This window comes from Elaeis guineensis, chromosome 15 (assembly GCF_000442705.2).
Source record: "Elaeis guineensis isolate ETL-2024a chromosome 15, EG11, whole genome shotgun sequence".
Classification (NCBI taxonomy): Eukaryota; Viridiplantae; Streptophyta; class Magnoliopsida; order Arecales; family Arecaceae; genus Elaeis; species Elaeis guineensis.
The window spans coordinates 59,288,964-59,301,433 of NC_026007.2; the positions used below are offsets into that span (position 1 = coordinate 59,288,964).

A 12,470-nucleotide genomic window follows, 5' to 3' on the forward strand; every position below is an offset into this window, starting at 1 on the left:
AAAAGAAACCTTGTGTGGAGAAATCGGCAACCCTTATTGCTTCTTATCTCAGTGTTCAGTGTTTAAGATGTACTCCTCAGAGGCCTTAACTTTGAATTTCCTGGATGCAAAACAACTACTGATTGTTTATTTAAAAATACTTCATCAATCCATAATGTGTTATTGACAGCGTTCTTGTATTGCTCTTTCATATTACTGCAGATCTCATATATCACTCGGATAATAAGCTCATTGATCATGGCCATTAATACCTACTATCTCAAGACTTGAGGGTTGAAAACTGTATCCATTGTGTTTGCTGGAACAGTTGGTTTTTCATGAATGCTGTTGTACATGGTCGCAATCCTTGGTCTTTCGGAAAAATAGGAATTCTACCCAACCATTGCTGCTTGGTGATGTTGAACTTGGACAAAGTCGCAACAACTCTGGCACTGAAATTAACAATTTAATGTCTGATTTACCTTGAGAGGACATTACAAGCATGCAACTCCCCCAAAGAAGATCTGCATTAGATCTTGACTAAGTAATCTCTCTCTCTCTCTCTCCCCCTCTCTGAGGCAGAGTGGTTTCCTAACCATAGTGGTACCCAAACAGAACAAGTTATAATGATATTACAATAAATTTCATATATTATTTACTTGGGTCAAGGAGTCCATTGCATTCTTTCTGATTTCATGTTTCATTCATAGTTGTGCTATTTTTCCCTCCCAACAGGTGAAACGTACTTGATCAATAAACGAGTTACAATGCTATCATGACAAATTTTATTTGCTTTGGCTGAATGAGTCCTCCATAGTATTCTTTCAGGCTTCGGATTATGTTCTACAGTTGTGCTAATTTTCCCTTGCGAGAGCTTGAAAATATGCATGACCTGGACAATAAACGTCCATAATCATCTCCAATAGAACTCTCTTAGTGGAAGTCAGGGAACTCTTGTAATCTCCATGAGATGGCCTGAATTTTTGTTTATATTTCCAGTTAATTTAGGAAGGTTGGAGATCTACTTCCCAGCCTCCTCCGGTACCTTGCATATTATTCTGTGTTTGGTTGTAAGGAAATCCACGGATATGTTAAAAAAAAAAAAGAATTATTCTACGAAAAAGAAAAGCTTCTCAGAAAATTAATCATAGATTATTAATTTTCCAAATTTTTTGACTTTCTAATGAAAGAGAAATTAGATTTTTCATGAAAAATAAGCTTTCCCAGCAACATGTACCTTATCTTCTTTTATTAGTTTATGAACAAGCACCCGCGCACGCAATGTGCATATTAGAAAAAAAAATAATATTCAAATTTAAGTTATTTTAATATAAATAATAAAACTAATATTAAAGTTATTGAATTTTTCAATTTAGAATCAAGTCACTAAGAATTGGAAGACGAATTTTTTATTTGAAATTCCTTTTTATTAAAATCTACTTCAACATTTTAAATTTTGATTGTCGTTCACATTAGTTTCTATATATATATATATATATATATATATATATATATATATATATATATATATATATATATATATATATATATATATATATAATCAATTTCTAGAATTTAATCCAATAAATCTCTTATTTGACTTATTTGTGGGATATTTTAAAATAATTTTAATTTTTATTTAAAAATAATTTTAATTTTAATTTTGACTTAATTTTCTAATTCCTTATTTGAATTCCTTATTGTGGAAATATACTTGCCAATAATTTCAAATAAGTTAGTAGAATTGATGGGAGAGATTTCCACAAAACACACAAGTTGCTAAATGTCCTTCTAACTTTCATAAGAACGGTAATTAAACTAGTGCAATTGTATATTCAATGACATAAGGTGAATTAGAAAGTTGCCCATGTTTCTCTTTCTACCTATAAATTTAACCTTAATTAGAAAAATTGACCCTAACTAAATGGAAAGGACTTCATAGGTCTAAATTCTCTTATACTTAAGAAAGTTGTAAAACTAACTCTCAACCAAACACCTATCACAACAATTTTTTGCTGAATTACCTGCCATAACAATTTTGGATATAGCTTGGCCTACCATGAGCAAGGACAATTACATTAAGTTGTCAAACTTAAGCTCATGCAAGTGGAAGTAACCCTCTTATCCATAATTGATAAAGGTTTGAACAAAAATGGCACCAGGCAAGGTTCAATGGAAGGAACCACATCCATCTTTGAGATACAAATTACAAACGAATGAGCCAAAACAAAACTCACTGCCTATCATCGAGGTGTGGACGAATTCATGATATTTTTTAGGCCTAGTTTGGCATTGCTTTTGGAGGGCTACAAAGCATTTCTTAGAAGGCCAAAAGCTCTTTTAGGTGATTTTGATGTTTTTAGTAAAAACTTTGAAACAACTTCTTGGCTTCTCCAAAAGTTAAAAAAAAATCTATGAAAGAATTTATAACCGATGTGAAAACTAATTATATCCTTCTTTCTGCATTACAACATAGTCTGCCACTCAAAAGAGAGTCTGTGTAGGGACAGGAGGTAGGTAGTCTCCTTTCTAGCGTGTCATTATTACGGCTAAAGACTTATGACTCGGCATGTGAGGTATTATTCACTCTGATTCATGGGCTTCACGATTTTATCCTTCAAAAAATACCTCACGTGGGAAAGATGGTCCCTTCCTATATAAGCCAAATTTTTTTTTTGACTCACAATCGATGTGGAAACTAATAATATCTTTCCTTCTACACCACAGTAATATATTTTCTAAAAAATAATTTATAAAACCGGCCCGGATGAATGCCATCCCGAGACCTCGATCTATGTGATGTCTTCTTCTTCACCCACTCACTCCCTTGAAAGAAACTCCATCATCTTTGCCTCCAAATCCCCATAGGTCTACCTTAAGATTGAGGCAACATCGCTGTCATCCACCTCTTGTCATTGCTGCACCAACTATCGCCATTGCATCCTCTTCTCTGCCATCCATGCTTCCTCTCCATTCATGGCCATAATTGTCGGATTATGAAAATGAGGGCCGGATCCTCGACTCCATCCGCCACACCACATTCGAAGGGGAAGGTGGGAAGGAGGGAGAGAGAGGGGAGAGAGAATAGGTGAGAAATTGGGGCAAAAGCCTCCCAACAAACTACCATCATTAACTTATGCTGAGTTTTTCTCGTACTTTACCTTCTTTCTTCTCGATACTAAGGGATGTATAGTTGGGAGGAGTGGGGGTCTAGAATCGAAATGAGAATGGATGACATCCATTCCAACCGTTTGATTGGAAGGAGTCCCATTTCGATTCCAATTTTGATTTCGATTCTGGGATGGAATAGCAATGGCCCAATTTATATAGAACTTAATCCCTACTCTCCTCTATGGATTCAAATTTTCATTCCAGTTTTAATTTCGATTCTGATTTCTATTAAGAATCAAGTACTTTGGGGGATTTGACCGTTCCAATTTTGATTCCAAGTCATTTTGATTTCTATTTCAATTCTGATTTCCATTACGAATCAAGAACTTCCTAAGTCGAATGTCTTCCTTAGTTCCTCAAGCCCAATCCAATCATATTCCAAATGCATTTCAATGTGGGGCGGTGAATGAATTGGTGGTAACAATTGTTTTGAGCATGAGCTTATATATTTTGCAATGGAAATTACCATTGCTTCAAATTGTCTTTGAACCAAAAATAGAGTTTTGGGGGTTCGGGTTGTATCTTTAGCACTAAAGAAGGATTCACCTCACTTCAACATTTGTGTATGCAGATGCATGAGATCTGGAGTGCTTTAACATCTGCATAGGGTACAATCCAACGGTTAACATTTGAAAGAAGACCAATCATTATCTCATACCAAGGATACAACCTGAGCCCAATATTTGAAGCATATAAATAGTAAATATTAATAAATTTATGTCCAATCATTCATCTACATTATACATCTCCATATCATTATACCTATACTCTTTCTAAGATTGATGATAGGAATTCAAGGTTCATACTTCTTAATGTACATCCACAGGAGCTCTGCACTGCTCTTTATCACAAGATCCCTTCTCTTTCTCCCAAACAAGGCTATGAAATAATACTATGCTCCATCAATTAAGAAATCATTTTTTTTTTCATTTTTCGATGCAAAATCTGGTATTTGACAAGAGGCCTGTGTTAGTAATTCGAATACTTTCTTTCCTCAAATGAAATTTTAATCTGCAGAGGGTGCAATCCAACAAACATCGTGAAAGAAAATGAATCATTATTCCGTGCCAAAGATATAACCTGAGCCCAATATTTGATGCATTATAAAAAGTAAATACTAATAATTTATCTCCAATCACTCAACTATGTTACATATCTCCATATCATTATATCTATGCTCTTTCTGAGATTGATGGTGGGCATTCAAAGTTTATACTTCTCAATGTGCATTTACAGGAGCCCTGCAGTATTCTTTATAACAAGATCCCTTCTCTTCCTCTCAAATAACGCCTAGCGGACAAAAGTATGGAATAACACTATGCTCGATCAACTAAGAATTTTTTTGTCATTTTTCAATGCAAAATCTAGTAGACGTAGGATTCTTTTCTTCTGAAAATAGTACATGTGAGCTTGGAAAGTGGTTGCTTTACTCTTTTAGGACTAGGAATAGCTTTGGTTGGGGATAAGATATTTCAATTTGATGTAAAGATGGCAATCATTGAACTAGATACCAGCCGAATCGAGTATAATTATCTATCAATTCGAATGCAACCTGCTTATTAAATAAATCAAAAATCTATATCCGAATATGACCATTTTATTAAGGGCCTATTTGGATTTATGATTTAGACCTATATAATTGAGAAAAATGAGCTGGGCTAGTATTCGGCAATACCCAAGAGCCTGCAGAGTGGGTCAACCCGAATCTCATAGGATAAAAAAAAATAAATTTGAGTTATGCCTATATTTAAAAATACCTCAGTGGATTATTTTTTTATCCTATAGAATTCAGACCAACCCACTACGCAGACTCTTGGATATTTCTGAATACAAACCTCACTCAAACTCATTTTTTCCAATTATACAGAGCTAAACCATGAATCGTATGGGGCCTTGGGCCCATAAATCCAAACATGCCCTAAATAGTTAATTTAACCCAACGTACCTTTGATTGAATCAACTTAAATAGCTTAAAAGGTTAAGTATTGCTACCCCTAATTTGATGGGTTGTGGACCAGAATTGGGACTGATCTGGTCCATAAAGTCTTCATTGCAAAAAATATACTTCAGTCAAACATAAAACATAATAGAATATTTTTAGTATTAAACTACATTTCCATTGATTACAATCGTTTTCCAACTGACGACAGATTATTTGAAGCATAAAACAGTAAATACTAATAAATTTATGTCCACTCATTCCACTATATTACACATCTTCACATCAATTACATCTAAACTCTTCATATCAATTTATGTCTATACCTCTAGATGTTCATTTATAAGAACCCTGCACTACTTTTTATTGCGAGATCCCTTCCGTTTCTCCCGAGCAACACCTAAAAGTGCTCCTTGGACTAGACTATGGAGTAACACTATGCTCTATGAACCAAGAAATCCTTCTTTCCCTGGAAGCTCGGGTACATTTTTTTGGGGGGCAATAGAGCTTGCGAGGCTTGTGGTTTTTGTGCTCTTTTTGTACTAGAAAGGCTTTATGGGGGAGAGGGTCTTGCATTTTGTTGGGCCATGGAGCAGAATCATGACTGATCTGCTAAAGTCTTCATTTCAATCGACGAACTTCATTCGGAAAGTATGGGTTCCAGAGTACGGAGCTGTCATTCTGAGCCAGGGACCCATTGATCTGGTCCACCTGGCCATATCCATGGGGATGCAATACTGGAGTTTTGGCCAAATTGTGGAGCATCGCCCAAATCAATCTATTTGCTGAACAAGCAAAATGATTCATCAGTGTAACTTTTTTGATAAATAGATTGATTTTAAGATGACATGATTAATTAGTTTGCCTGAATCCCCAACCTACTGTTGCCCACAAGGCAAAAAATAATAAAATCCAATCTAGATGCAATTTTTAGTTGATTAAGGATTTTAATAATAGTTGTTGCATGCCTGGTTTGGCATTGTGGTAGCTTTTATATGAGAACAAAATAATGATTATTAAAAAGACTGTTCTTTGGACCTTTAATGTGGGTTAAGCACAAATAAAACGTCTGATAATATTGTTATTTCATTTTGTCATTGTCCATGTAATGATATATTATTTTATGAACAACCAAAATATCATTGCAAAGAAGCCTATATAAAAATTTTTCAAGTTCAAGAGGTCATACCAATTTTATGCAGTCCATTAATTCACTTGGTTTAGTTCTTGACTTGTATATATATATATAATTTTTTTTGGGAAATAATCATGTTCTCCTTTGAGGTAGACCATGATAAAATTAGTATTATTTACTCTAATTTTTCCATAATACCTTTGGTACTCCACAATCTCTCCATTTTACCTATCAAGATAGAGGAGATGGTACGCAACCTTTAATAGCTTTTGTGTCATAGATTTACTTTCATAAATCTTTAGAGAAAAAGCAATGGATATATTGATAGCCAGTCGATTTCCTCATGAGCATGCCAAAGGAGACAACTTTTGAATTATAACCTAAACTTTCTTCGTGGGAAAAAGAAAAATTCTTTTGCTTGATTACTAGGATGGGATAGAATACAACAGAATGATTAAAAAAAAAAAAAAAGGATAAGGGCAAGATTGAATCCTGCTTACTGATACCCAAATCCTAATGGTTTTGCCAACTCTACAAAACAAATACTCTCTCACAATTTTTCTTTTTTTTCATATTAACTTGACAACACAGATTATTTTATTTCCTAATATAGAATTTTGATAGATAGATTGTAAAAATATCGAATTATGCTTGATAAGAAGATTAGAATCTTTTGATTTATAGTCAGAATCAGAATCAAAATCTGATCGAATAGATTAAAATAGAAATTAGAATGGTCATATCTTCTGGTTCGTGATCAGAAACGGATCCGAAATCGATATGAAATTTAAAAATTTAGAAAAAAATAAGGATTAATTTTGAATGAATCGAGATATCTATCTATTCCTCTTCCATCCAAAAATCATCATAAAAATAGAACTACAACTACGTTCGATCAAGCAGCTACTCCACATTCCTCTTGAAATCGGAATGAGAATAAAAAATCTCGACTAGGAGGTTGGAATGGAAAATATTTATTTTTATTTTTATTTTAGAGTCCACAGTCCTCCAACTAAACATGCTTTAAAGTGGACATGATGGCATTCCGGATTTAACTTTGGATCTCACTGATTGGCCCTCAGTTGTCATTGGTTTAGGTTTCGAAATCACATCCCTAGAGCAATCATATGATTAAGAATAGAATCTAGGTCAGGCTTGGCCCGAATGCACCCTCAATTGGCATGTCATTCTCGTCAAAGTTTACACGCACGCACACGATCATCAGTAAGGTGATTGGTCGCAACACTTCCAACGGTCAACAAAAGCATGATTCCATATTAGTAAATTGGTGGTGGGAAAAAATCTCTCCACCTTTTTCTTTTTTGAGTAAAAAAAAAAAAAAAAACTCTCCACCTAATGTTTGTGGAGATGACAATTTTCATAAGTGGGGGTTGTCATGTCTTTGCCAAAAAAAAAAAAAAAAAAAAAAAAGAAAAAGATGTCCAAATTGTACCAATGGCATATTGCAGTAGCACAACACTCCATCCAGTGGCTTGAAATTTTTCAAGAAAACAATTGATTTATTCTTTTAGCCTCCCTCTGTCGCTGTGCATCGAGGTGAATCAAACATAGCTACCATGGACTTGATGGACATGGCCTTACAAATGGGGGGACCCTCAGATCAGAAGCATGATTGCTGATAACAGTCAGAGCACAGCTTATTTTCTTATTTTAACAAGCATTTAGTGCTCATCTCATCTTTGCTTGGATTTAAACTAGCCTCATCAAGGTTCAAATGCTGATGATATTTTCAAACAATAACACCCCTCTAATATAAACAGTTGCGAAAAATTAAAAGGTTCAAGGAGATGGTCATAATGCTTATATCATGCTTAAATGGTCATCATGGTTATCTCATGCTCAAACAATTACCATTATATAAATCCCATCTTACCAATACCTATCTTCTTTTTGTCTTTTTTATGTTAACAGAGGCAAAGTCTAGATTGTTTTATTAATTAAACTAGTCAAAGATCCACGCGTTACAGGAGGTCAGATATATAAAAATAATTTTTTTCTACATCTGATCAGATTGAAAAAAAAAATTATATATAATAATAAATAATATTCATTCAAATTCTTAAGATTATTTCATATTCTCAACTACTTATATAAATAGATTTTAATTGTAAGAATATAATAATATTATATATTAATAACATAATTTAATATGAAGAGATATTTTTTTTCATATGGCACAACAAAATTCATTTGAAAAATTGAGTTGGCAACACTCTAATACTTCTTTACAATATATATATATATATATATATATATATATATATATATATATATATATATATATATATATATATATATATATATATATATATATGATAAATAAAAAAATAGAGCTTTCTCAGGTCTAGAAAGTTTGACGATACAATTGAAAACTAAGAGGCTCAAATTTTAGATTTAGTTCCTCTCAAAAAATAAATTAAACTTAACATGAAAGGATTTATTCGAAAGCTAATCTCCCACTTGATTTCCCATCTCAATATAATGCAAATATTCAGAATTAGACCATCCCAGACCCAACGGCAAAGCTTGGTGATGCAGGGGCTGCTATTTCTCCTGATTTGTGAGTATACATGTTCTTTCTCGGTGGTCTTACAACTTTTGTATTTAGACAATCTGTGCGTTGACAGTGTCTCTGTCTCTCGTGGTTGTATCTTTGCCTTTTTGGAGAGAAGTCATATTATGTTTTGTTTTTCTCCCTTGTTATCATTAGAGTTACTGACTTTTGTCCAATAGATCATTGATGAGTCCCAAGAAAAGGAAAATAAATACGGTAACATCTTTACCACCTCAGGATAACCTCACTTACAAGTATATTTTTAAATGCAAACATTCAAAAAATTGATAAAATTTTAGTTGCGAACATTAGACTTGCAAGTAGTAATAATTTTGATGAATGCGAACACATAGTGTTCGCACTCGATGTCTTGCTTGTGCAACGCCAAGACCTACATCAAAGTTAGGAGATGTTTTCCGAGTCATGTTTAGAAAAATTTGCATGCATGCATGTTGGTTAAAACATATCTTTCAATCATTTGTAAATAAGAAGGGCCCAATAAGCTCATTAAATATTGTTGCAAAGTTAGAACATGCGATACCATGCACATGGGACTCCTCTAGGTAATATGGAATGTCATGCTTGGGCACCTCTTAGACTTTGAAAAATATCAATCTTTAGACAAATATTGAGAGCATGTTAGGAGGATAATCTTTTCCTCACATAGATCAAACAAAAAGTAAAGAATAATCAAGGAAACAGATGGGGCCATGTCAAATAATTGAACACATAAAAAGTGTGCAGTCCAAACGAGGCCAGCACCAAAATCCAATGGTGGAGGACCATCGGACCACTGTTTGGCTCATGGTGGCGGTACATCACGAGGAAAAGGTCACAGAGCCAAGCAGGGCCCATCCCACACCAACCATAAAAAAGGGTTGGTTAAACCCTCTCTATCCTAGACAAACCCCACTCATGGGTTTAGGACCGTTTGCAAAAGGCCCCAAAACCAACAGGCTCACCTCCTAAAGACGCACCTAAGGCAGGAACATGATACACCATAGGGCCTTAAAAAATTATTAAAGTAGAAGAGGCAAAAGCAGATACAGACAACCACCACTCCCCATGCACATCTCCATCAGTAGCTCCCTTTTATTATCAATAGACTCCCAACCCAATCAAGGCTCCTCTCACTTGCTCCCACCTCATCCTCTGTCTGATATCATCTCAAAACTTCTTCCATCAAAAAATCTCTCTCAAAGCTTCTCTTCTTACTGCTTTTCTGCCCCTTTTTTTTTTCTTCCTTTTCTCTCTCTTCAGGCTCTAGCCATGGCTGCTCTAGTTCTCCTTGTGCTTCTGTTGGCCATCAGTGGTGGTTCAGGTAAGCTTTAGGCCTTTGGCATATGTTCTTTTCTTCCTTTTTTTTTTTTTTAATCTTCTGGTATAAAACCTTATAAATATGCTTAGGAGATGGTTAATTTCCTCTTTTCTATTGCCTGTTTCTATATATGTTTTTATGGGTTATGATTTACTGGATAGGCTAAGATTGTTGGCTTTAATCATGTCCAAGGCTCAAAGGCCGTCACCTTTCCCTCTTTTTCAACACCCTGTTTTCCTTTTCTTTTCTTGTGGTTCTGGTGCTTTTTCTAATCAGGAATCATGGTAAAGCTTAGCTTCATGCATCTATAATACATGTCCTCAGCCCCATGTATGCTTGGGAGTGGACTTGTTCCCCTCTTCCAAATTTTCCGTTCTCTTTGTTTTTATGTTTGATTGCCGGACTTAGAACCGAAGTGTCACTAATTATTTATAATAAATTGGTAAGTTCTTTTTAACCTTTTCCCCTTTTCCTACCCAAAAAAAAAAAAAAACTTTTTCCCTTTATCTTGGATTTTTTCCCCTTATTGGTTCCTCTTGCGTTCATTAATAATGATTTGACTGATGGAGTGAAAGCTTTTCTTCATTAAACATGATTTGTTATATGGTGTGAAAGTTTTTTTTTCCCCCTTTCTTGCTCTCTCTTTTACATGAATGGAAAGTGCTCTAATGATGCTCTAGCAGTCAAAAAAATGACTTAAAACTACAAAATCACCATTTCTTAGCCTTGTACCTTTTCTTTTTCCTTCTATTTTTTTTTTGTGGAGATGAGCTGGTTTCTCTGATGATCATTGACATCTGGTATGATAGATGAACTGAAAAGCTGTTGTCTCTTGTTTTTTCTTTCATTTGTTTGGAAGATGCTGCTTGGTGTGTTTGCAAGTCTGATCAGAGCAGCACTGATTTACAAAAGACCTTAGACTATGCTTGTGGAGCTGGGGCAGACTGCAACCCTATACTACAGAATGGGGCATGCTACAATCCCAACACAGTGCTGGCCCATTGCTCTTATGCTGCCAATAGCTACTACCAGAGAAAGGGCCAGGCTGATGGGACCTGTGACTTCTCTGGCACTGCCACTCTCACCAATTCAGACCCTGGTAAGCCTGTTTCCAAAAAAAAAAAAAAAAAAGAAAAAAGAAAAAGAAAATCTCAACTTCATCCCTTGGGACTAAGGGAAAAATTTTAGTACAGAGCAACTCACTTGTTCTCTCTTTTTTTTAACTTCTTTTGCAGGAGGAAATGGGTGCACCTATCCTGCAACTCCCAGGTTTTTCCCCCCACTTTGTTTGTTCTAACATCAAAATCTGACATCTTTTTATTTTATTTTTTTCCCCACCCCAAATAAGTCCTTTTAATTAGCATGTTTTCTTCCTGTGAGGATTATCTGGAAAGCCTCAAGCATATTCCTTTCTAATCACAAGGGAATAAAGTCAATTTTTCTTTCCCTCCCTCCCCTCTTCTGCATCTTATTTTTGCATGATGTTTTGAAGCCTTCAATTAAGGCTGAGGTAATCTCATTCTCCATTATTATGAAATAAATAATAGCCCAATTGTTAAACGGCCAAGTTATTACCTTGCATTCTGTGGGTACTTATCTATAACCAGTCTCATTTGTTTGCAAGTATTTAGATCTAAACCTAGTTCTCTTCCACTCCTTTTGTTTGCTCCAGTGCTGCAGGAACCTCAAGTACCTCAAACAGCACAAACACCTCAAGCTCACCAACCTCATCTGGTACCACCTCAACAGGTACTGGAGGAGTGCTGGGACTTGGTCCCACTGGCACAACCAGTGTAGATGGCACTAATGGTGGCTTGCTTCCAAAGGCTAAAATGGATTCACTCCTCTCAACCATCCTCCTCTCTTTTCTTGCTCTCTTGAGGATCTGATTCAAGTTTATACTGATGCTGTTTTTGTTGGGTGGTGGATTGGGGGATCCATCCAGAGACATTCCCCCACTAGGTTTGTTGTTTAGTGGCATGAAAGGTGATGATTCCTTTTGGTGTAGATTGGTAGGATGGAAGTCTCTTTCTTTCAAGGACCTTTGTCCCTTTTTTTTTTTTTTGACCTTTTTGTAAATCCAGGGAGGTAGTAATTTTATTAATTGAATGAGGATATGGGTACCCTCCCATTTCAGGCTGCTGTTGTTGGCATTGGTTTCATTTAATTTTCAGACATACCTGTTTCTGAGTTGCTATGCATTATGCATTATGAAGCTATGCTTCACAATGAAGCCCAAGGATATTATTATGTTCTGAACCAAGAATAAGAATATTTTAGGCATCTCAGGTCACTTTTAGGCGTGGCCACAAGAAAGAGAATCAAAAGTGGACAATATTATTATAAATTAAAG

The 12,470-nt window shown here is 35.1% G+C and overlaps 1 protein-coding gene and 1 long non-coding RNA gene across 2 annotated transcripts; both read left to right on the forward strand.

The window, feature by feature from the left end:
• Window positions 1-104: 104 nt before the first annotated feature.
• On the forward strand, window positions 105-1,032 carry LOC140854156 (uncharacterized). Its single transcript, XR_012137296.1, has 2 exons — window positions 105-523; window positions 715-1,032. It is a non-coding gene; the product is annotated as an uncharacterized lncRNA (long non-coding RNA).
• An 8,862-nt stretch (window positions 1,033-9,894) lies between these two features.
• On the forward strand, window positions 9,895-12,256 carry LOC105058073 (PLASMODESMATA CALLOSE-BINDING PROTEIN 1). The gene is made up of 4 exons (XM_010940856.3): window positions 9,895-10,120; window positions 10,977-11,216; window positions 11,353-11,386; window positions 11,790-12,256. Exons 1-4 carry the CDS (start codon window positions 10,069-10,071, stop codon window positions 12,004-12,006), a joined length of 543 nt encoding a protein of 180 aa, XP_010939158.1. The 5' UTR covers window positions 9,895-10,068; the 3' UTR covers window positions 12,007-12,256.
• The last annotated feature ends 214 nt before the right edge of the window (window positions 12,257-12,470 follow it).